This window comes from Columba livia, chromosome 3 (assembly GCF_036013475.1).
Source record: "Columba livia isolate bColLiv1 breed racing homer chromosome 3, bColLiv1.pat.W.v2, whole genome shotgun sequence".
Lineage (NCBI taxonomy): Eukaryota > Metazoa > Chordata > Aves > Columbiformes > Columbidae > Columba > Columba livia.
In genome coordinates, this window is record NC_088604.1 from 115,453,921 (window position 1) to 115,480,552 (window position 26,632).

The 26,632-nt window shown below is 40.6% G+C and overlaps 1 protein-coding gene across 6 annotated transcripts in view; it reads right to left on the reverse strand.

Moving 5' to 3' along the window:
- MACROD2 (mono-ADP ribosylhydrolase 2) overlaps positions 1-26,632 on the reverse strand; it is an 869,250-nt gene that overhangs the window by 831,643 nt on the left and 10,975 nt on the right. For all 6 annotated transcript variants that reach the window (XM_065059857.1, XM_065059852.1, XM_065059851.1 and 3 more), the window contains exons 2-3: positions 24,273-24,371; positions 5,065-5,172 (exon numbers count right to left, since the gene is read on the reverse strand). In XM_065059857.1, the coding sequence (XP_064915929.1) occupies positions 5,065-5,172; positions 24,273-24,371 (207 nt within the window). The remainder of the gene's footprint in view (positions 1-5,064; positions 5,173-24,272; positions 24,372-26,632) is intronic.

Here is a 26,632-nt window from a genome sequence, read left to right on the forward strand (position 1 = left end):
ATGAAATGGATTAGCAATCAGTGAAATTGCCTGATGTCAGATCTGTTCCAGATTAGAATCCATCCTTTTTCCCCACCTGTTCATTAAGCACCAAGTTCAAGGCAAATGCAGTGACTGATTGCACATTAACAAGCTGTTTATGTGGAAAGGCATAGTTCAGCCACTATCTATACTTACACACTCGTTTAAGCATAATTCACTGATAATATATTCAGTTCCCAGCTTCAATACATAGTACTTCTAGCTTGATGTGTAATTTTGGACTTGAGAAAAATGGGATGCCTCACAAAATTAAACAATCAGATTATACTTCAAGGTCAAGGCCAGGGAGAACGAGGCAAAAAAAAATACCCCAGAAGAAAAACTGCTGCTATCTCCAGTTAAAACTGAGGAAGATATTGCTCTTACACTGAAATACTTAAACACAGCTGTGAAGTCAGAAGCCTGAGGGAGAAAAGGCATATTTCATTAGGGAAAGTTGAGACTTAATAAGAAAACGGCTGTTTCATCCTCTAATTAGAGTCATGCGGAGGCTCCAGTTGAAACCAGTCCCACAAGGAGCAAAGCAAACATAGCATATTCAAACCCAAACGTTTTCCAGTTCCACACGCTTCCAGAACTGGGCCAGGGAGGTACAGCAGGAGCAGGAGGAGTGCTCCAAACTTATTCGCTCCCTGAAAACACCCTTGCCTCTTACAGCGAGCAAGAAATCCTCCCCCCGCATACCTTCGCTCATCTGGCCCTGCACAATATGCCCAGAAGGCAAGAAGCCTGTGTAGCGTGTTTGCCAAACCAGCATCCCCAGCTGAAGTCACCCACTTGCAGACATGGAGATGGTTTCCACAAAGGAAACCTCTTCTTGAACAGTATGAGGTTCAGTGATTAAATCCCAGCAGAGGTTTGTAAAAAAAGTGGTTTAATTATTTTATCCACTAAATCTTTTCACTACTTATCAGAGTACGATTTTACTTCCCATTTGCTGTCCCACAAGGAAAAAATATTCCCTTTAAAAATGGATAGTTTCTCCCCAGATTTGCGAGGATTAGAGATGATTGCAGCACTCAAATAGTTTAAAGGGAGCCACCTAGTTGCTCTAACTGTAGCAACAGTAATTGCTAACTTAGGAGCAACACTATAGATTACCAGAAATATCTACTTAACCAGAACTGATCACCTTCCTTTTTCCTGTAGTTTAAAGGTTTCTGTTCACTACCATACTTTTGTACCAATATCCAATAACACTTTTCAAAGCTAAGAAAAAATAACATTTCTTTTAGTGTTCTGCAAGTCATCCTCCTCCTTCCCATAATCAAATAAAAATATGGATAATCCTTTGTTCCCCTCGATCCTGCTCCCAGTAAAAACCTCACAAGCACATTAATACACGCTTAATTATCTGAAAACTTGGCCGGTAAGATTTGTTAAGAAGTTAATTAATACCTGAGGTCAATAATGAACAACTACTGTTTAAGGTGTTATCAGGTACACAGACATACTTATCACATCCACTGTGAACACGCAACTTCTTTATCCACTTCTGATTTAAGAGAGTTACTGCATAGGATATAAATAGCAATGTAGTTTTCCCTGTATTTATTAAAACTGCATAGGAAATTTAGTATTTACTGCTTAGCTGATAAAATAAATACTGTGGTGGGGTGGTATTACACGTTTTCTCGGCTTAGTATTTCAATGTTATCTCAAACTATTTTTCACACATAGCCCACTTGGTCCACACAAATGTTTTCTATCAGGACATGCCTGCAGAGCGAATAAAACTTATGTTAAAATAGTTGAGATGAACAGGGCAAAGGGACTAAACCATCCCCCCTGTCCCTCCCCTAAACACCCCCCCCCCCCCCCCCCAAAGCTCAGTTCTCATGAGTTATTTGGAAGTAGGATAATTAATGGTGGTTATCTGGCTCCCAGGTGCTTGAAGCACTTTTGGCATCAGGATCAAGTGACATCCAGGAATAGTTAATTTATTTAAAAAGGCCAGTTATCATGGATTTATGCAGTACGTGCCTCAAGAAGAGCCTGTACACATTCTGAAAGTGTAATACTGAAAGAACGGCGAAGAATATAGGAACAAAAATCAGATTTTTGTACAAATCTTGCCTGAATCCTTAAAAAGGGGGGGGGGGGAAGGAAACAAAACAGGACACCTTAGGCAAAACATAAAGTTAAACTACTATTTGTCTGCAATACAAACAGTAACAGGGAAGTTTTAGGGAACCATTCTGGGAGGATAACACATTTACAGAGGTAAATAATTGACATCTCTTTTAGCAAAGTGGCACATCAGCCCCCTTTTCCAGCTACCTTCTCCACCACACACACCTCAGGTTAAATTACTCTTCAGAAACCACAAAAATAGATCCTCACTTTGATCACAAATGATGTCAAAGCAGCTGTTTTAACGTGGCTGTTTTGACAACGAGCAAAGACACGAACTTTTCCACCATTTCCATGGTTGTCCTCTTTCAGCATAAAATATTTGTAAAACATTTTTGAAAAGTAAATAACATTCAGTTTGTCTGCTAAAGTCTAGCAGAAGAAGGGATCTTTTTGTAGCAGTGCTCTTCAGCAACAGCTTTGTATTTAACTGTGTAAGATCACCATTAACACCCTTTCTAGCAAACACAAGAAATTTGGTTATCAATTTAACTGTTATTTATGTAGGATAAATTCAAATAAGAAACAGAATTCAGAGTATAAGCTAACTACTGAATTTAAGAGAAGTGTTTGTGTAGCAAAAACCCCTCAGCTTTTGCATAAATAACATGGATCTTGAACAAAGACATCCTCCTCCTCATTTAGCTTCCCAGATGTAAATTTAACAGTAAGTTTAACTTCAAAAGGAAAATAACCAAAACCAAAAGCCCCAAAAACCCGCTGAAATCACGATCAAATCAAAGGCTTACACTTAAAATTTAATTACTGCATTAATATATAGAGAATGTTTGGTTTTTCAATGTAACTGTAGGCTAGTAGTTTAATCTAGGCATATTAACAAGTCATAATAGTTCACATATTACGTACTTAAGGAGCTATAAGAGATTACAGAAGAAAAGGGCTAGAAGAATCTCAAAAATCACCTCTCCCAATGTCCTGACCTAGGCCTGCTGCTACATATCAGCCTGACACAGCAAAGTATAATATCACTGTCCCTTCCAGTGAGTAATTTTGCCAAGATGTAACCTGAATTTCTCATTAAGCCCAAATCCAACTCCTCTTTAACCTACCTACAGAAGACGACAGTAGAAACAAATACTTTCTTTTTGCTAAAAGCCTTCCAGGTACTTGAAGGGTATTTATGTCCCTCTTTAGGTCTTTCAACCTCAGTTGCATTGTGTTGTTTTGAGTGGTCTTTAATTCTTTCCTCAAACTTACATATTAATACATGTTGATTTTAATTGGGTCCTATTTTTGTATTTCTATTCTGATAGATGCATTCCTTACCAGGATGGCAGGCAAGTTTGCAAGTAGATAATGCCATCAGCAGTCTGGGATATAGGTTATTGGATACTTGAAGAGAAAGGGAGAAAACCCCTTTAAATCAAGAAAAAAAAAAGTACTTCTATTTCAAAACTAACCTGCAACTAGTTCCAGCCTGTAATTCAAGGGCAGCCTATAAAAAAAGAGAATCTAAATATAAATCGAGACAAGTATGCTAATATTGACTCACTGTAGAGTAATAAGGTAAGAAAGCGAGCGAGAGCACAACTGGAAATGTCAGCTTGAAAGAATAAGAGGGAAAAAAAATTAAAAGATTAAAGCTTCAGAGGCCTCGCCAACACAGCGAGGAGAGAATCACGTTACATGGATGCTGCTGTATTGTTTGTCTGTAACTTAGGAAGGCTTTCGTGCATCAGTAAACTAGAAGATTAATTTTAAACTTTCACATGGAAACGCCATCCTTATTATTTGTTGGAGTGGAAAATAAGGCATTTTGTGATAACTAAAGATTCTACCTGTACTTCACAAAACCCACTGGCATGTCTCCACTGGAAAGCGGGGAGTCGCGCAGAGATAAACGTCATTAAACAATCCAAGAGAGTCTGTTAAGTGACTTCTAAACTGTACGAGCAAGCATTTCTACACTCTTTACAGACATGAGCCTGTATCCACACACAGCTTTTTACTGTAGCAAGCAAGCACATCAATTTTGGCCAATACAACCTTGGGAATCTCTGCACTTTTATTCAATCACAGACAAGATACTGCAGTACGTTGCCCTCCAATAAGTGGATGCTACCAAAAATTAATTATTGAAAATTAATCAATACTCCTAACAACAAAGGACAATGCTAGCCAAATACAAGGGGGAAAAAAATTCCAGCCTCGGGACACACAAACCATAACACTTTTTCAGGTGGGGAGTGCAGGCAAGATCTGGTTGTGGTATACGTTTAGGGGGAAACCTTCACATAGTCTTTCCCAACCAGTTACATTAGCTTATTATTATCTAATATACAAAGGAATTAATTGCACAGGCTTTTCCTCCCCCTTTTGTCTCAAGATGATGATGCTACACACAGTTCTTCACCTCAGTTGCATACATGGAGACGCGGTCACTAAGCAAGAAGTGGAACTAAAATATTTTCAGCTCTGTCGGTCACGAGCAAAAATTTGAAAAATATCTCCCTACAAGAAAGCAAATAGTCAAACTACATAAAACAGAAATCCAGTTTTCCTACTTAAGGTTTTCACAAACCCACAAATGGCTTGATCTATAAAAACAGACTGGAATGTACCGCAGTAGCTTAGTATCAAAGTTCAGTCTTCTACAATATAAAGTGTGAAGCTTCAGTTACTCAAGTAAAAAGATGCACATGAGATTGTTATTTTTCTCTTGGTGACCATGCTATTGAAGTTTCACAATAATCCCTGTCACAGTAAAGGCACACAGGAGAGACAGATGCAATATAGAGAAGTTGGGAAAAAATAGGTCGTTTCCAACAGATCTCCACAGGACATACCAGTTTTATGCAACTTGAAGTTCAAACTTCCAATGTGGCACTATAAAGGATTTTCAAGAGTGTAAAGTATTTAATCACCTACCAGCATTAACGATGGCATCGACCTCAAGCAGTGTAATGTCACCTCGATAAAGAGACACCTTCTCGCTCAGACTTTTCTTCCCCTGCAGATCATCTTTAGCATCTTCACCTACAAAACAAGAAAGCAGCAAAACCAGATGATAAACGTGGGTCTGAGATCACTACTCAGAAGTTCAGAGCAAGACTCAACAGTTCCAGTGACACTGTTGCTGTCAGACTGTTGCAGTTTGCAGTTTCAGCTCCAGAGGGCACCGGGAACACACAAAGATACCAGCATTTCCCATAAGAAAAGGAAAACAGGACAATAGAAAATAATAAGAGGGACAGGGAACCAAACCACAAAACAAACCTCACCACCTACTTGCTTTTTATTTGTTTTCCAATAAAGGCTACTATGAAGCACTGATTTCTTGTCCATGTATCATTTCATTAAAATATACACACACACATATCTATTTTTTGGAGCTTGATTCATCAAATAATTTTCTTTGCTAGCTACAAGGGTCCAAATTACAAAATAGGAAAAAATGGTTAAAATAACTCTCCTACTGAAGCGATGATTTATCCAATTCAGAATTATTCTGAATACGCACAAGCATGCTGTTTGCCAACAGCCCCCAAATTTACAACCAGCTCTGGCAGCAGGTAGAAGAAAAAACCTGAATGAAAACACCAGCAAATTTTAACTTGGAGCTTTGCCATCGGAAATCAGTCATCAAGAAGTGGGGGGCGAAGACAAAACATGAATCTTTCAAAAGATTCATTACTAAACTATGTTATAATACGTCCCTTATTCCAGTAAACTCTTCATTTTTTGCATCACCAATTGACTTCATTTGTATCAATCTATATAAGTGTCCAGTTACCTCAAACACTTCTACAGACACACATTTGCTAAAAGCTTAACATAGTCTTGTGTTGTTAGATAACCACATCATTAGCAAGGAACTAATGAGAGAAGGTAACATCGCCTAATTGACTTTTTTATTATTACTATTTTTTTAAATTAATTATCTTCAACACAAGCCAAGTCTAAAGAGGTTTGTACATTGGCCAGAAACAGAACTGAATTACTAAAGTAAAAACTTAAATGGGAAACGGTTCCCAGTCTTCAAAACAAGTGACATTTTTTTTGTAAGGAAAAAACCCTGAGATTCACTGAGAAGGTAAGAGTCCAAACAAATCTGCCCCCCTAGTTTTCACATCACCCTTTATTTTAATCTGTTTCCACGAATTTGAGTATACTTGGTCCAGTGTGTCAGCATCACAAGCAACCATAGGTGTTCTAACTTCAGTACAAAGGACCAGTACCAGAAATCATCATTTATCTCAACCATTCCAACAATAAACAGTTCAATTCTACTTGAGATCAGCTACCACATGCCTAGTGCAAAATCCATGTCTCCCCCAACAAAAGATACATTGCTGCTGTGACTGACCAAAACAAAGGTGTCTTGTATTCAAGTGTCTCTAGTTCAGGAGTTTAATTTATGTATTTGGCTCCTCTAGTGACTACTCCATTGTCACCAGCTCACCCGCAGTGTCTCAGCCAAAGCAAAGAAAGCATTTTTGTGGAAAGGTATCAAGTTTTGATTTTCATATTAAGAACCTTTCATCACTTTAACCTACAAGTTATGCTGTTCATCCATTTTTCTGCAGAAGGTAACCATTGCAATTAGCTGTTGAGCTGTATTAAAATAAAAATCAGCCTGTGACCAATTTATAGTCGGATTTGTCATCTGCTTTCACGTTAACTGCGTTCTGCCAGCAAGCAGGACAGTAGTTTTCCCCATCCCTCCCCAGGGAGAATCCTACTGGAGCTCCACCAAATTTAAACGCACACCATCATCCTCCACCTTCTGCCCGAGTTATTGCAACACCAGTTAACATCAAATTAATCATGTTGAGTTCTCTAAAACTATTTAAATAGAAAAGTACAGTTTAGATACTACACTATTTGTTTCAATATTAAAAAAATATCCACCGGAAGATACCACACACACACAAAAAGCTAATTCTCATTATCCCTAATTTCTAAGCCAAAAGGAAAGCAGAGATTGTCCCTTAGTCAACTCACCAGCAAGGTCATCTCACTCTTTCTGCAGAGTGCCACACAACACGACACTGCACACATTGGTGCTGCCTCCTGATTTTCCACAGCCTTCACAAGTCTGCTTCTAGTTCTCCCTCTTTGCCAAGTACTGAGTATTCCCTGTGTGTCATTCTCCTGAGACTCCTTCCCCGTGGAAAAGCATCAGTAAATTCACTGCACAACACTCCTGTATCATCTACCACATCCTCTTCAGCAAGCTCCTCACCTGCCCCATAGTTCTTGAAAGAGCCCTAATGACCATTGTCTTTAATACAGTTCAGCAGTTAAGAGCACATGCTGCCTTGTACATCTCTGATAGATTACCCCTATTTCTTTCCATAAAGGTCTGATTTAACAGAGGATTTGAGCCTGCACTTTGTTTCGTTCTGGTTGTTCTAGAAGGATGCTCGATGCTGATGGAAGCAGTGGAAAGCTGAGTCTCATTCGCAATCAAAGATACTCAACAAATCTACCGATATGCTGCTGATTACAAAAGTAATCCCAGTATGATACCAATAGTTGTAGGAGAGACAACTGATTTTCTTTTGCCATCTGTTAGACCTCTAGGGCTGGCAGACCACATTTCCTAACGAGGTCAGAACTGATATCTGATTTGGGTATTTTCTTCCCCTGTAGTCAACATAGTCATCCTGGCAGGGACAGCAAAGTCATTCCTGGCTGTTACAAATCACTCGCTTCGCACCTTTGTCTCCCATCTCTTTTCAGCACACACATTTTTGTCTGCTTCTCAGATTAAAAACAACCTGCACTCATCTACTTCTAAGTCTCTTCCCAAGCTAATGATGAAGCTCAGATCTGTGAATAAGCATGGTTAGTCCTCAAATATGCCCAAGAAACTCAAATGCTGTAGGTATCACCCTATAATTCATGGCAGCGTAACTCAGCAAGGACAAACCAACAGTTCCATGGCACTGTGTGTTTCAGGAAGAACACACACCATGTGTACATACTAGCACATTAATACAAATCCTAACAGTGACAGATTTACCTTGCACTTGTAGCAGAATGAGAATATTTCTTGCTCTCACTAATAAAACAGCTTTACATACATCCTCAGGAAATAAACCCTCTGAAGCGGTTGCTATGTAACCTAGTCTTCAAAATACAAACCAGGAGTACTTAGGCTCAAAGGTGTAAGTTTTCATAAATAAGAAAGCCTGCTTGGCAAGCAAATCAAAACTTGAGAGTCTGTTACCACACTGGTTGTCCAGAATGCACCTTAAAGGCAGAACAGCTGGAAAACCAGGAAAATTCACATATATTCTAATTGCCCCCAAAAAGAATACCACACACACAAACTAAACCCACGCTACATCAAGGCAACAACAAAGTCCACCTCAGTTTTAGATGGAGGCATCACAGACTCCAAGAGAAGAAGATACTTTATTTGGTCTGTGGCTGTGAATATGAGTTTTCAGGACAGAGAAGCAGAATAAGAGACTGAATTTTCTGAAGTACCTCCTCAGCAATTCCAACATCACTACAGCTAAATTTAAGAGGCACTAGAAGGATTTTAAGATTATCCAGCTGGGCAGTGAAGATTGTCCAGAAGGAAAGCTCCCTGCCTGCAGGCAGAGCTGCTCCCATCTCCTCCAGCGCTCACAAGCCAAACCAAACACATAGCGAGCACCTGTGCACCTGCAGATCACCAGTTTTAATCAAGCTGTGGTTAGTAAAATGCTAAAACAGGATTGTGGCAGTATTAAACATGAGCAATAGCTTCTGCGTTATTTGGGGTTTTGTCCTTGTGTATCCCACCAGAAGAATGCTTCTAGGGCTTTGCTTCCCTCCTGAGTAAGACTCTGCCCAGCCCTTCTAACCCAACTTCATCCAAAATGTAAAACTAGAGAAATACTGGGAGATGTTCCTAAAAAGAAAGAAAAGGAAAAAAAAAAAGAAAAAGAAACCCATGGGGGGCTCTCACAAAGCAGTGATAATCAACATTACTTTGGCCATCTTGATTCCATCCCCGCTCTTGCACATTAGTGCATTTCATTACTCAGTTTTATTCCTTAATCTCAACACCTGTGCACTTAAGTTTGTTCTATGAACAGTGGGGACTATGAATGGACTCAAACTGCAGCTTAAGCACACTAGCATTTGTACTTCATTACAATTATATGTGCATATCAAAAGCAAACATAGCTTTTGTTTGGTAAACCTGAATTTTACAAGGTGTGTTCATGTGAAGTCTGGCTATCTGATTTCCAAGACAGTGCAATCCCAGAGTCTTCATCCCTGATGACCTCCCAAGACCAGTTAATGCCAGCCCTGTATCTGGAATAAAAAGCCCTTCTTAATTCAAGACCATGGGCTAAAAGCATCAGCAAAGCAATGATCTCCCATACAGGTAGAATTCACAACCACTTAGAACTTTCAAGGTCAGATGAATTCAAAGAAATAACTGGCACAAAGAAAACTATTAAGGAAGAGGGTAAATGGAACATCCACAAACTTTTGACATGCCTTTCTGAATTCCACTCACATCTCACAATAGAAATGGTATTGTGAAGTGACGGTGGGCATAACTACAGTCTGTTCAAGTCTATTCACTCTGAAGAAATGAAATTAAATTCGCAAAGTGAGACACTGAGGCGTAAAGCAACACCCACACAAACGCCAAAAATCTGCATATTCACAAGCAGGTGAGGACCTGACAGAACTCTAAGGAAACACCCAACACGAAAGCCGTTCATAAGACTAAGTTCTGAATTTCTTCTCAACTGCCTACTCAGCCTCTCTGCCACTTGTCAGACATAAATAATTCCCAAACCTTCCTCCTGTGCCCACCCAGCTCTAACCCAGATGTTATCGATGCCTTCTCTGAGGCAAATTTCATGGGAAAAAAAATAAATCAAGAAATAACATCAGCTAGGGAAATACAGCAATATACTGAAAAGTATCAAATACAGAAATACAGCAAAAATAAAGATTGCACTATTAAAGCTTTTTAATAAGCTAACAAGATCACTGTATCTCCTATCAGAAAGCAAAATCAATGGTCATTAAATCATCTGTGTACCCGTGTGCACAGAAGACAGAGTTGATCCTGTTACATCCTTGCCAAAATCTGTTCTGTTTAGGCTGGTTTTAAAGACACAAAACTGGGTGGATACCACAAACACTCTGGGGTCCTCCTCTACAACCTCCCTGCCTCAAGAATATATTAGGGTTAAAAATCTTCAATACAGAGCAGTTAAACATTGTTGTCCCGCCACCATTTTTCCCTCCAGATCCATCCCATCATCTTCCAGCCCTCTGTCTACCCAACCTGACATCCTTCAGCTTCTCCTTGGTCACATCCTTTGGGCCTTTAATCACGCTCCCAATGTCCCTGAGCTCTTTCTAGGCACAGCTCGAAATACGATGAAGTTCATCAGCTGAGGTCTGAACGCCAAGTATAGTAAACAGGCAGTCCTGTGGCTCAGCTTTGCTTACAATTCCTTCTAGCTCACATCAAAGGAAAACGACCCTTACATCTTCTAATATATGTACTAATAAACGCATTGCATTTAGCAAACAAAAATTGCACTTGGAAATAAAACGCAGAAAGTTTCTCTCAACTAAGAGGAAAAAGGAGTTTCAGAACAGGTCACTAGAGGGAGCCCCCATAAAGGGCATGAATATGCCAGGCTTGTGAGATGGAAAAAGGACGGCACAAACCTAACACCTTTGTAAAATCAACTCTGAAACTCAGTCATTGCTAAAATATCCAGGATTTTAGAGTCTCATACACTTTAAAGTACCTTAAATTTTTAAACAGGTCGTAGACATCCAACTACAGCAATCTCTACAGCAATACGAAAGAGCTTGCAACCAAAGGGAATGGAAAAGCCCACAGAAGCAAGAGCTTCTGTTAAGAACGTATTTTTATTTTAAAACTATTTGATAATGAAAGATTAGAGCACACACAAAGTAGTAAAAGTAGATATTAAAACCCCATAGTATAAAGCAATACCTGTGGCAAAGAACATGGCTCTTGGCACTCCATGAGCACAAGCAGATATGAGAAGAAATCAAAGAACAAGTGAACAGGATTTACAGCAGCCAGGCTCACAGGCTTGCGATATTAAAAAGATATTTAAACAAGTCAGAGGACTTCAGGGTTTTTTCCCCTCTAGTTGATAAAAACAAGAGTAAGAGACTGAATTGCAAGAAACAAAGCTGAAAATGGAAAATCATCATTTATAGTCAGCTTTAGAATGCACAGCTGAAGGAAATAAATTTCAAGTTAAAAATAAGTAAGTCTGCCCACTATCTCATCCCTGCTTCAATAGCTACTAGTAGAAACACGTATCCCCACAAGGAAGGCTTCTCCAACAGCAGTCCATAACATGATCTGGAAAACGCGCTGGGAGAAGAACCTGAGCAAGGGACAAGAGTCCCAACATCAAGCCCAGACAAGAGCCAGCCCTTCCCCTCCTAGGGGAACCCTCGAAGGCTGGACCGTGACCACTCCGCTTCTCTCGGGCTGCTGAAAAACAAAGGAGTTGAGCGATGACCATTGGGAAAGGTACAGCAAACATTTTACTACATACTCTGTGTGCTCTTGCCTTCAGTGCCTTTTTTTTTTTAATGCTTTGTTTTTACAAGTGTCTTGTACAGATTAAAAATGACAAACTATTAGCAATTACTAACCTCACATTTAACGCAGCTTTCCATTCAGTTTGTTTCTGCATAGGCTTACGGAGCATCAGAAAAGACAGATTGTAAGATGCGTTACATTACGTGCCTGCTTCTACTCCTACTAACCGTGGATGATTGTACAGGAAAGGCAATTGCTTATCTAAATCAAGATAAGCACTATTTCCATATGTTCCATCACCAGGGGGAAAGCATTCACAGATGCACTCTCGTACTTCAGATTTGTAGTACAGATTTGTCCTATCACTTCTTGGACTTAAACAAGATCAGAACCTGAGCACAAGGAAGAAACATCTGTTGCAGACAAATCACTTTCTACCTAGCCAAAAATGCAGCACATCATGCAAGTCAAGAGCGCTTGATGATGAACACACCAACACCTCCCTGCCTGCACGCTCTGCCAATATGCTCTGTTTCAGCTAATTACAAAGCGGCATGATGGGATTAGCTGAGGGCTATAGCCAAGTACGAAGCTTATGAGGCACAGAGACACTGTGAATCACAGAACGAATGATGCTGAGTGGACCCTCTGGAGATCACAAAGTCCAACGTCCCTGCTCAAAGCAGGGTCATCCAGTGCAAGTTGCCCCAGACCCTGTCCCAGCTGGATTTCGAGTATCTCCAAAGACAGAGACTCCACAACCTCTCTGAACAATGTGCTCCAGTGTTCAGCCACTCCCACAGTACGCGTTTTCTTACGCTCAAAAAGAATTTGCTCTTTCCCCGTGTGCCCATTGCCTCTTGTCCTGTCACTCTGTACTGCTGAGAAGGGTCTGAAGACATCTTCTTCACACCCTGCCATCATATGTTCATAGGTATTGATTAGACACCATCTGGGGTATCTTCAGGCTAAACCCCAGCTCTCAGCCTCTCCTTGCAGGAGAGATGCTCCAGTCCCTTAATCATCTTTGTGGCATCAACTACACCTCCTAGTATTGTTCCACTCACAGATTTGCTGAGGTTGCATCCTCCAGGTCAGGAGATCACAGTATCTCCCATTCAGGGTTTGTCAGGAGGTATGAAACATCCCCATCTGAGGATGCAAGCATCACTTGATGTCCACTGGTTAACTGTGGAGCTCACATCCCATTAACCACATCGTAATTGAGTTCAACAGCGCTATTACACACCCCTTTTAAAGTACTTGCAAAAAGTCCAGGACTAACTCGCTTGGTCCAAGTTAAATGCAGTCATTTGGCCACCAGCAGCCCACAAGCAGGGTTGTAAATATGAGCCACTACCCTAAAGCCACATGATTGAATTGGGGCCACTGAGGACTACATTACACATTTAATAAAGAGTGCTGTACCATGAGAATTGATAAAAAATAGCCAGTCAGTCCTAACAACCCACACAGCGCTCATGCAAAATGCAGTTATTCTTGTGTTACAAAGGTCCTGAGTAGTCCTTAACAGTGTTATGTTCCAACCTTTTCCTCAGTCTACTCCACATAGCACTGTATGTCCCCCAAAAACAAATTAAAGAAGCAAAAAATCCTTTTAAGTCTGGAAGCAGAGCAAGGAGAGAGAATGGAGAAGCTTGCCCTTTTTCTGAAGTTTTTGTAAAACAAGGGAAGACTTGGTATGGAGAGCAAAAGTAGTGAAGCACAAAGTTTGAGGAAGCAGTAATAACAAACAAGGAGAACAAGAAAAGGAATATATTCTCCTTTCTTATTTGCGATGCAACCTGGTCTGCAGGGACATGCAATTGTCAACTCATACATCAAAGTCTTCTCACTTCAGTGGCATGCACAGTGACAGCAAAGACACGACATAAGTAGGCTGAGGCCCTGGGGTATCTGTGTTTACTTGGAGAGTCAGCATTCAGCTCCTGTAGTCGCTGTGCTTGCTTCTGCTGGCTTGAGATTTCATGATTTAGGGTCCATAGGAATGGTTGCTGGTTTAGCTGTGACCCAGAAGGAGCTGCGCTCTGTGTATTTAAAGAAGTTCACTAGCTCTCTTGTTCAGTGTTTGGTTTTGTTTTGTTTTTAAATGTGAGCCTTCAGAGGGATTTAAGACTTTGTGACTACATACTGGCAGAAAAATGCTGTTGGATAGCATATTTACTAAGCTCTTGCCCAAACCTGATCATCAGTCCATCACTCTGAGGGACAGCAAGAAATCTGATACATAAATCCTTCTTCTAGAACAGCAGTGTGTATTGTACTTAAGTATGTTAAATGGTCAAACAAGGGCATATGGAGACAAGAACTACACATTATCTCTGACTCGGTTCCTACTTCAGAACCTCTTTCTACTACAGAAAACCTTTAATTAACAATGAAAGTTCAAAAATTGAGAGGAAAAACATATTACACTCTTAGACGCCTCTTCATGGCCTCACAGAAATATGTTGATACTTTTCTGTAACGCTAAAAGACTATAGGTGAAGCTACTTCGCTAGAGTACTTCAAAGACAAAGCAGATCACCTTCGTTACAAGGGCTGTGTCTTGGTAATGTCACAGCATTCATACAACTACTCCTGGTAGGTTCAAATCAATCCAGTACCTCCTGGGATAACTACGACCCTTCATCCAAGACTCACCTCACCAGCAGCACAGTATCCCAACACTAAGCTTTAGAAACGGGCTGGAAAAAACATGTCTTCACGAGCAACCAGGTGTTCAGTCTTCAGCACCACCTATTTTATTTACCAAGAAGTGAAAACCCATTTTAATAGGTGTGCACAGCACACACAGCTTCAAGCAGAATTAAAATAAGTCTATAGTGAGAAGCCACAAATTCACTAGCTTTCATTCACTAGCTTACTAAGCAGTCAGACAATTTTTACTCTACATTCTCTGCTTTTTGAAATGCCTACACCATTGCTAAGCAACAGCTTCTCCAGTTCAGCATTACAGCCTTTTGCAGGACTTACTGTGGAGCTTGGAAATAAAAAGTTACCACCAGCAAACTATGAAACTTCTGCAAAACTGTCGGCAAATATTTCATGGCATTGTCATTCAAGAACTTCTCTGCATGAGATATAGTGATGACTGCTTACCAGGTGGGAACAGGAACTTTAGTTTTCTAGTACCAGGGGACAGATATGTCAGTTTTTATGCAAGTACAAAAGAATGTTTTCTGCTTGGTGGGTAGTGCTTACCTAGCAGCATTTCCTCTTCCCGACTCCCCGAGATACCACATGTAATTTGTTACCCTCATAAACAACGGGGCTCCAAATCCAAACAGCAAGGTACAGAAGAAAGTCTTCAATATTTGAAGAGGTCTCCACCAAGACCCACTAGTGTTGTGAGTCACACTTGCTTACACTAAGGACTGGAAAAAACACAAAGTAATACAAACTCACAAGCAGTTACAAACCCACTAGCAGTCAGGAGAAAGATTTAGCTCTATCTTATCCTCCATGTCCATCTGGAAATAAAAGACACAACAACCCTCAAAGCCCTTAAGTCAACATAGACATGTTGGCGTGCACCACTTGATTTAATTATTTGCAACACACTTACAAACCTTCTCCTGTAAAAACTCTGATAGCAATGCAGAAAGTGGGGGAAACAAAAAAACACAACAACAAAAGAACCCCAACAACAACAACAACGAACTCTTCTTTTGCCTTAAATGTAACTGATCCATAACAGTTACAAAAAATCTGGTGTTTGCTTTCAGTTAATATAGATTCATTAACTATTCCCACAAACAGGCAGCACTGCAACACACAATATGTTTGTATGAGAGCAGTACCTCTTTTAAAGAGTACCTTATTCATACAGAAACTACTACATTAAGCCTACAGGAACAAATCCAATGAGGGTTTAACTTCAAGTTGTACTTGTGCAGCAAATGAAAAACTAATAACCTGCAAGACCTTTACAGACTAACCATCAGTAACAAAAAGACGAACAAAATTTGAATAAACAAGCCTCTGTGAAGAAGCAAAGGGCAGGATAAGGCAGGTAGACATTTTAAAGCAAGACAGATGTGCAACCAGTTCTACACTTCCTTCGTATCTGCATTACTGAGTCTTTTGGACAGGATCTTCTAGTAAACTACAGAGCAGTCTTTTCTAACTCAGTGTTTGACCATGAACTGCTAGAGACGCTATTAGTGCAAAGGTGCATGTAGAGAACTACTTACACTTTCAGAAATAAATGTATTGGCTATACCAGCACAAGGCTGAGAGGATTCAATGTGCAAGATGTGCATTCTATAGCACCCGGTCCACAAAAAAACCCATCTGGCAACTTTGGTAAAGACCCTTGTGATACAAACTTCTGCAAAGATGCCAAGTCAACACACAACAGCTGCAAGTCTCAGTACCTTTTCTGTGTACAAACACTATGCTTCCCTCTCCCCCACCATTCAAATAAGAAATATTTCTTAGTGAAATGGAGCCACATATAAAAATCATAGTTTCAATGGTTTTTAAGGCTGTGCAAGGTAGAAATGTAAATATAAACCGGATTGTTAAGCCTTCTCTCCAGCGCAAAATAACATTTCCTGTGCATCGTAACAAACATGTCTGTACACAGCACTTCCTACGGGGCTGAGGATTCTGTATCAACTGGATTTTCCAACAGCAGATCAGATAGATGCCCTCTCACAGAGAAAGCCACACATCACTCCACATAGGGAGCACTGCAACAACTTTTTCAGACATAAACTGGATTGTTGGAGACACTTCTATGTGGTGAGCACTTCAGCTCTGGTGAACTGAAAAAGAGAAACAAAGCTCATCTGGTTTTCACTGATGGGGTTCTTAACACATGCGTAATCAAGTGTTTAATTGTGCATGAAGCAAATGCAGCTATGCATGAAAGTTGGTTAATATGATCCAGAGAGCTCAATGAGCTCAAACTGCATCAGTGATCCCCCGACCTTATTAAGGAGTAAAACCAGTGTCCTTACACGATGATTAACTTTCAAACTCGATGCAAGCCTCCCACACCCAGAGAACAGCAGCTGATAGGCCTGCCCTGTGTGATCACTAATTATTATTAGCCCCAAACAGCAAATCCCCATTGAAGCAATAGTTCAGCACCTTTATAAATGTCTGTGACATCTAAGCTACAGCAAATTAAGACAAGGCATACCAGTCTTTTACTGTCTTATCAAGAGATGCTCCCAGTCTTCTGCAGGACATCAGCTTTTTCCACCTACATTTGAAGGTATCATTGAGTCATGTAGCCAGTCGACAGAGCATCAGGTCTACACTAGTCAGCCACGGTAAGGGTACAATTTAACAGCTTGATCTTGGCCTCAACCTAATCATAGACACATGGCTGCTAGTCAGGCTGGCACATTGGCTCACATCTGTCTGCAAAAGAGTGTGAGAACAGATGCCACAATCCATCATAAATTATAGCTGATACCTTTAGCCAAGCTACCATACTGAGCAAAACGAGATGACTTACTGAACTGCCTTTGTAGAGCAAGAAATTTATTTGGGGATTTGATCTGGCAATCCCCCATGCTCAATAGGAGCTCAGCCTTCAAACACCAAAAAAGGGAGGGGGAAATAATAATAAAAGACAGACATATGCATAAACACAAATTACTGGAAAGCAAGATGTATAACCCATTACTTTTCCCCTGCATACATTAAACTCTCTAATTCAAAAAAGTTACTGTTGTTCTTCTTTCCCTTAGGCGTCTTGACTATGAGACAAGTCCAGGCTAGAACCTGAGAAACTCCACACTTTCTCAGTGATTTCTGAGGAACAGCACATTCTGGCTTACAGCGTCACTGCTGCTGAAGCCGCTGTTCTTACACTCTGGACAAGGCCACGAGCTGACAGCACACCGTGTCCTCTGGACTTGAGCTCTGGTTCAAACTTCCTTCAGGACCTTTGTAGAAAACATCAGTGCACAGTGATGTTCAGTAGCAACAAAAATGTATTGTTTATCATACTGCAAGGAACAGAGGCTTAAGTGTTATTAATCTGGCCAAAACTCATATTACCAACAAAAACATTAGAAATATTCTTTCTGGCAAAGATGTGCTTAACTTCCCTTTGCATCTGCACCTACTGTCACTCTCTAAAACACGCTGAGAGCTTGCAGAGCTTCAATAACGATATTAATTTATTGCTGAGAGCAGCATCGTTTCCTACAGTTAACTCTTGCCCCTTGAGATCAGAGAGTTCTCATAGCTGCACGCAGAAAGGCTGCAAAACGATAACTCTATCAAGGACCTGTATAAGCTTCATGCTGTGTGGAAGTTAACTTGTTAAAAAAAATCATGGGACAGTAGCTTAAAAAGAAGTCATCATCTTAATTACATCAAAGACAAGTGATTTACTTCCTTAGAGAGAGGATTAGCCACACTGGATTATGTGTTCTTAATCTATATAGACAGAGTTGATTTTTTTTTACTTTTTAATAATCACCTCTCACACTTGCTGAAAGCAAGATTTTTCTGTTTTTTCCCAAAACGCTTTAATGCAAGCATTCATTTTTTTGACAGCTAATCCATCCTATAAAGGTTATATACATGCAGCTCACCAGGGAATTACAAAGTCAATTGAATACATATTGGTTCTTTTTGTTTAGTGTAGTTTTGTCCCCCCACTGTAATAAACACTCTGCTTTGTCCACTTAGATCAGGAATACCACCAACTAGATAGGACTACTTGCCTCTAAAAACAAAGACCCCCCCAAAAAAAAGGTTATTTCTCAGTTTAAACACAAAGAAGCTTGCACCTGCAGAGTTCTTTCCCATTTCAGAGCTATCTTTGGAAAAGAATAGCTGAGGTATATATTTAGCAAGACAGAAAGGTGTGCAGGGTCAGGAGCTCACAGGGTCAGATTTGCACCACTCTGCAACTTTGCATCTGTTCAGAACAGATCCCCAAAGGGCAGCCAAGAGCCTGGGACGAGCGGAGCACACAGCGCTCTGGCTACTCCCCATGGCTCCGGCAGCCTCTGACATCTGTGGCAGCTAAACGCCAACCACCCCAGTCTTAAAGTCACTCCGTGTTAGGCCATGGGCACACGGCCCCCCAGACACCTTTAGAACACACTAATAAACTGCAAACACAGAGTGGTAGCAACAGCAAACCAGGTCCTTTGCTTCCTCCTTAACACATGCATAATGTGGACAGATAACAGAAATGAGCCACTTCCACAAAAAGCACATTATTTCCTAAACATTAAAAATATTTCATTACCATGATCGTCACACAATTCACAGAAGCCACATTGTTAGTCTTTTAGTGGACCTCCCCCAGTTATTACGCACAGCAATTAATACGCGGTGATCTCCACATGCATCTAAATGACACAGCTCTCTAACCTTAAACCTTGTGATAAAATGTTCAGCGTGAGTAACAGAACAGCATGCCAATATATGAAAAGTAAGGACAAAACTAAACACAGCACTGATTGTCAGCAAAGCTGGAACTCACATTCAAGGCCACGGCCAAGAGCAGGACACCCTGAACTGTGGCACACAAGTTATTGCCATTTTCCACATGAAGTCTGTGGAAAAACTGTTGTACTGTGACCTTAACCAAACAGTTCCAGTAGCAAAAGCACCATTTTCTTAGACTGACAGCAGGAATCACACTAAGATGTCTCAATTTACTTTCTTCCTTGTCACTCAGCTACAAAATCTGTTTTAAAGATGGTTGTTAAAGTCACTATAAGAAAAAAAAGATAATGTGAGCTGATGGGCTTGTTTCTTTGGCAGAGGGACGGTCTTGAATGGTACTGGCTTCGTGTAGCTATTACAGACAGAACTCATTGATCATCGGGCAACTTTTGACAATCTTTATGTTCTAGTAGAACATAATTCCTTGTTCTGTATAACTCGCTGAAAATAATGAGTGATTTAGAGAGGTGTTATTTCTCTCCTGTAGACATCTGGCTGAATTCCACCACAGCTTAGTAGCGACATGAGTTTCCAAAGGCTGTTTGATGATCGCCACCTTGGTTTCTGGTTCCTGCGGGATAGATATTCACATCTAACAGGGCCACACGGAGATGCTCTGAAGAACCCAGTATTACCTGTGTTCCGTTAACCACCTCTAGAAACGCTGGTCAGAGCTCACTATTACCATGTATTTTCTTTCCAGCATGAAGTACTTGAAGTGGCTCATCTAGATGCTTTGACACTATAATCCTGTGTCAATTCACTGTGAATATTTAGAAAGCTACAGATTCATAGTACAAAGATACATAATTAAATCAAAACCTTACTATTGTACATAAACCCCTCCGTGTTAAAGTAGATTAATCTGAATAGTTTGAACCATATAATTTTTCTAAAAATATAGCAGATTAAGAAAATCCAGATGCTGCCAAAACATCTAAACATACTTCAAGACTTGCTTAAAAAAAAGAATGCAGACCTTTCATGTCATTTAATCTTGAACGAAAATAAAAGACTCAACAGTTACTGTGTCTTCCATTTTATCTTCATCCAATCAAAAGTAGTTTTTACAGTTAGCAAAGTTCTTTAAACCATCACCTGAATTTGCTGTTTTCTTGCTACCACTGCTACACCAATGAATCCCAGAGGCCATGACAGTCAGCAGGACTGACAGCTGCCTCGAGTTAAACTATATAAGTTATTCCATTTTCTGAATTATCCCGTTAGCGCAACAGAACATTTTTCTACCAGTGACACACAGAACTCGGTGACAACGGAATTCCCGAGACCCTGATTTTTCAAAAAGCTTTCAAGAAAACGTTGTCTGAAGTCATCTCTCACACTCCCCGCTGAAGAGTAAAGACATCTTTGGGAATAACTGTGTACCCAAGAAAAAGCTAATATAGGTATTTAACTTCAAAAAACAACTCTAGTTATTCAACTGCATGGTGGCATTTTATTCACCAAGCATCACAAAACATAAGTTACCACTGCGGCACAGGATGAGTGCCTGCCATAATTCATAGCATTGAAATAAAGGTATATAAATTCCGGAGCTTCAGAAAACAATTCCATTATTTGCATATTGTCAGGGAGGAATTCTACTTCAAAGTACAAAACAGATGAGATGTGTCTGCCTTTGGTATATCTGAAGGATAAGAAGCTGGAGGAACAATGGATTGCAGTATATATCCAGACCTGTACGTCAAGCTCACTCTTTGTTTCCAAAGTAGACAACTCCTCATTTTCTTAATAAACGTGGTTAAAACAAAAGAAGTTTACACTTACAGAACTGCTTCAAGAACAATTTATCTTTTCCATCCCTACCATCTTCTCCAACATTCAAGAGGACCACCGGTCAATAACAGCAGCAGAAAGAAAAGGGACAATATTATGATACTTGATCTCTGAAGGCCACTTGTGCAGCCTGGCAAGCTGTACGCCAAAATACAGTGTACTGACAACGCCATCCTTCTGGAAATGCACATACCCACACCAGCACCAGGCTTAGTCCCTGCATTCCACACTGCGCCACTCCCCCCACGCCCACCAAAAAAATCAAAAATTATCAGATATATTGACCAAATTCCACACTAGAACACACACCAACTTAATTTCTTATGGCTAGCCATATGAGGACACCTGCAAAAATCACAGGTTTGTTTTACACACAGAAAAGCAGAACAAAAACTCTCCACAGCTGCTTTCAACTTCTGAAAGTTTTCAAACACCTTCGCTGCTATATATATATATATATAAACCCTCATCAGCTGCCATCCAGAATTCCCTAACTTCACTCCTCAGAAGCCTTTACATTGTTACGCATCCCTCTGTTATAAAGACTTCCAGCCTTGTCCAAATTTACGTCAACATCAACTTATACCAAGTTTTATGGTTTTCTTCAGAATTTTGTTCTGTACGCAACTTGACACCAAGAGGTGGAGGAGGAGGGGTGTGGAAAAAACACTTTCCTTCACAAACTAAGGTATGTTCTCCAAACTTGTCAATAAAGAGCATGCAGATGTATCATGGGGGTCAGGTTGGTTCCTTCCCAACATGAAGTTCTTCAGTCACCTCAGTTTCAGCACTTCCACACACACTTTCCAAGAATCTTCTGTTAAACTTCCATGTAACAAAAATGTGTGCCTAACTGTAATCTCCTAACATTCTCCAGCGAGTCATTCGCATTTAAAAATGGGTACCACAAAGACATGGTATTTTTCACACAATTTTTCCTAACAGTCAGTACAAAAATTTGTGGAGCACTGAACACCCTTAATCTCCAGTTGAGTATCTACGGGGACTATTGCCAAGCCAGATGCTCTCCCCTTCTCCTACAGCTTCTTACTCCAGCAGCTGATTGATTGCACCTGCTTCGCTCTATTTGTTCTCGATTCCTTTCTTGATTTTTCCTCATCACTCTTCTTGAACAGCCACTCCACACTTTACTCATCAAGCTGTCATTTTTTTCCACTGTATACAGTGTCGGAAGTAAATGGTAAAGGACTTTTTCCACATTCCCCATCAGTTGCTCTTTTGGCTTGTCAAGCATACAGAGAACTTTTTTCCCACCCCTTCAGACCTCCTCAGTTTGTCACTACAAGAAGTAGCCTTTCACTTGAAGAAAACAGCAAAACTCAGGCATGGCACTGTCAAGGCACCACCGATTTCATCACATCTCCACAATGTAATTTACGTTGTACCAGTTGCCCTCTGTATGTCCCAGTATACAAGAGACGAAGTTCTCATCAGCAAGGCAACAGAGTGGGGTCAACATATAAGGGAAATAAAGTTTGAAACAGATGCAGTAATAGTCACGTTAATATACATTTCTTTTAATTGTACTGATCAGTTGAAAAATAAAGCATCTCAGCATCTAACCTCCTAGAAGTTCACTATTCCACATGGCTTATTTACAACAAACACATCAAAGAAAACAAGTGACTATGGATATTTTCTCCTGAATGTACAGTATAACAAAAGCTTCAAGTAGCAGAGAAGAAGTGTTTCAGCTCCACTTTTGCCTTCCAGCACTTTTTGCAGTGTACTGGGTACTAACAGAAAGAATGCAAGAGCAGCTACAAGAACATATATTCACCACTGCCACAACCCAATACCTGCACACTACACACTGACGTTTTCCTTACGTGAAGTGTAAGAGCAATCACAACTTAAATCCACACCTTGTCAGGTTCAGCAGCCCAAGTAATACAAGAACTGTGAATCTTAGCATGTTATACAGAATCTGAGAGCAGTTAGAATAAAAACATAGTTTAGTCTCCCAGTTAAACCACATGATATACTGCACATCCCCATGCACTGCAGGCCTCCAATGTGAACTTTGGATAAGCCAGGTCATCTTTTTTATTTTATGCAGCCTTTGTTTTCTAGATGGACAGGGTTCTTGATATTGTAAGATACAAAGACCCACTCTAATGGGAGAATGAGGTCTCTGTGTACACAACACAGAGAGAAACACAACTACTCAGCCACCACTCACGTTTTATTCACTTCAAAAGTCACTAAAGATGCTTTCGGGAGTAGATGATGGCAGTACTTGCTTATGACAACGGCATCTGCGAATCTGTCAGCTCCTCCAGATTGTACTAAAAAAGTGTTGCAGCTTGCCCATTTTATTAAAAACAGCTGATTAGTTCCAGGCCTCATCATGTTCACCTGCAGCCACGAGATTATTCTCCACACCTGTTCACACAGGCCAGAATTTATTGTCCCTTAATGACAACAGAAGCATCAGAAAACTAGTCATGCACCTGCAGAAGCAGGAAGCACTTCAGGTCTCATAGTTAGATCCTCCTCCAAAAAACACAAGCTTCAGCTGAGTGAGATGACAAGACACACGAAGAAAAAAGGAGGAGGAAACCGGCTCCGGAAAAGTCCCTCTTCTTCCACACCCTTTTGTGGATGAAAGATAACAACACATCTTTGTTTAGTTCAAGAATTACATGCAGAATTATCCCAGTGAATCGGATTCTCATTTTTGGTCAGCTTTCACTGCAAGTATTTAGACAACTTTGCAGGTGATCGTAACCATAACGCTACACATGCTAAGAGAAGTGGAGTCAATCCAGGCCAGGCTGATGTTCCTCAGCCCAAGAAAGCACAAAGAACCATAAATGCTGTTTTCAAGAGAGACTTCCAATCCAATCTTCTCCCGCTCCTGGATTTTCAGATAACAACACAATTTGTGCAATTTTCCTCTGCTTTTCAGCCACCTAGCAGAACAACACTATTTTTTCCAGGTTCTCGATATTGTTTTGCTTGGTGAGTTCATCAGGCATGGCTGACTGGTGGAGTATCTGGAACGTAAGACTCATGCAGAGAATAGCTATTTTACACACTTAAGGGTATCGCTATTATTATGACTCTCTCTGGGAATACTTGCAGAATTAGCAGACACCACTGAGGCTTAATGAATTTTGCTGGGGTTTCCCCCTCACCCCAAAGTGCTCTTGTCCCCATGTCAGGCTGCCACAATGGGGATTCTGAGTCTTGGCCCTCCTAAAAGTAACTTTAGACTGAGAAACCAGAATGGTTTAAAAACATTTAAAAACATTTAAAAACATTCCCCTGTTTTAATTACCATCATTTTTGTTCTTACTTTTTAAGTCTTCCATCCACGTTGGAATATTTTTCAATGCAACGTAGCCCCTTAAGTACTCTTTGCGTCTTTCTTCCAAGGTCATCTTCAGCAAACGCTCTGTTTAGAGGAAAAAGAAATAAAAACAAGTTTTGCAAGCTTTCATATATTTCGGCACATTGGCCAAGTAGTGACCAATTCAGTGCCCTTGATGCAATTAAAACCCATTTGAGAGAACAAAGCACTGGTGATTCAATGAGTTACAAAGTAATGGGAGCTAAACACAGTGCATCTAAACAACTACACCTGCCTATTTCTGGATATCCCTATTCAGTAAAACAAAAGGCCTCTTCACAGCACTCTCAGCTGTCCCGTCTTCCTCCTCACATCACCACTGTGCCTTTTTCCTGCCACTTTAATTCAAGGATCAGAAAACTAACAGCACATTTATTAAGTAAGGAATTATTGGTTTATAGAGAGTTTTCAGGTATTAAAGTCTGTTCTTTGGGTTCTGCATTTGTAAATGATAACTTAAAAAAAAAAAAGTAAGATCTAAATTGAAACATTTTTACTGAAATGAGTTTACCAATGCCAGCAAATGAAGGCAGGGAGCACAGGACAAAATTAGTGAAGTCAGAGCTAAAGCAAAAGTTATGTCACTTTCTAGATGACTGGGGTGAAGAGAAAAGCGTTTCCCCTTGGTTGGGCTTTATTTCTTCAGCAGAAAATGTAATTTTCAACATGAGAAAGGCACTGTTGTTTGCTTTAGACACATGCATTTAGTCCCATTTGGGGCCCAAAAGAAGTAGCTGTAGAAAATAAAGATATCTGTTAGGTACTCGAGAGGTAAGCGATAGAAGTATGACAAAGTTTGACAAACTTTGGCTGAACATAATCCCAAGCACTAGGAAAGGCGACTGCCATCCACCAGCTGCTTCTGAAAAGCAGAGCAGGACCAGCACAAAACGCATCTGCTGCATTTAAAGGGCTACAAAACAGAACCAGAGTTTAAAGCAAGCAGCATGGGTTAAGCTTTAGAGATTTTTATTTTGAGCACTAACAACACTTGGTTACTGCACTAAAATGCATACGGATGGTTGTTTTCTCCTGAGAAAGTCACCACGTCTTTTTTCAGCCTGTAATAAGTGATGGTCAAAATTGTTAATGTTGAACAAATCGAGTAGGATTCAATTGTATTATGCATATTATTGTAAGCAGTAACTGTGCTTGTGCGAGTTTGATTATGTTTTGTAGAACCTTGTAGTAGTAGTTAAAGACAATGCCATAAATACCAGGACTACCAGGTGGTGCCATAAATAACAGGACTACCGGATGGTGTCATAGATAACAGGACTCCCGGATGGTGCCACAGATAATAGGACTCCCAGATGGTGTTACAGATAACAAAGCGCTCGGATGTTGCAACAGATAACAAAAGTTCCAGAGACGGAAATTCCCAGCACGTAAACGAACGTATAACGTATATAAGCACATACGAAAGGTTGATTTGGTGTGCCTGTTGGTGGAACTGAGCTTCCCCCGGTCACCCAGCGCTGTTTTGCCTAATTACCGCTTGCTAAATAAAATCGATTGATTGACTCAGAATCGATTGATTGGCTCTTATTTATAACAAATTTTGGTGCCGTGACTCGGATTAAGGATCTCCGGGAGGGACTCCTAAACTTCAGGGAGGCGCCCCGTCCCGTTTTCAGACGGCCCTGGAGTGGACGGAGGATCGCCCTGAAACCTTAACCTCCGAACCCGAAATTTAGGTAATTAGGCAAAAGAATTGAACCCCGTAAACCTTTGTGCACGAAGAACCGGACGAAGACCCCGGGGAGGGTAAGTATAAAGTAATTCCGTTCGGTTGGGGTGGGTATCCTGGAGTGTGCATGAACGAGACGCCCCCCCAGCTTGGGGAGGAAGCGAAGTGAGTGTGGACCCTGCCGTAAGGCAGGGCGGGACTCTCTAGTAGTGCGGTTCTCATAGCCCGCGAGGGCGTGAGCCACGAACGAGGGGTGCGTGTGTGTGTGTGAAAGAAGACACTCCGGAAGATGGGACAGAGGAAGAGCAAGCCTTCTGATCTCATGGGGAAGGGACCCAAGGAGAGGTTACCGGATATTCCCCAAGATTCCCCATTGGGCCTTATGCTCAAGAATTGGGAAGGTGCAGCTTGCACGCGAAACAAAGAGAGGGAAAAAATGGTTTATTATTGCATGCATGTCTGGGGAAACCAGCAGATTAGACCAGATCATTTATTTTGGCCAATTTTTGGTTCATTTGAAGATTGGATTTGTCAGGCCCTAAATTTTTATGTAAATGATAAGGAGCCCTTTGATCCTGAGGAGAGCGAATATGCGCGTTGTTGGCTACCTCCTGCG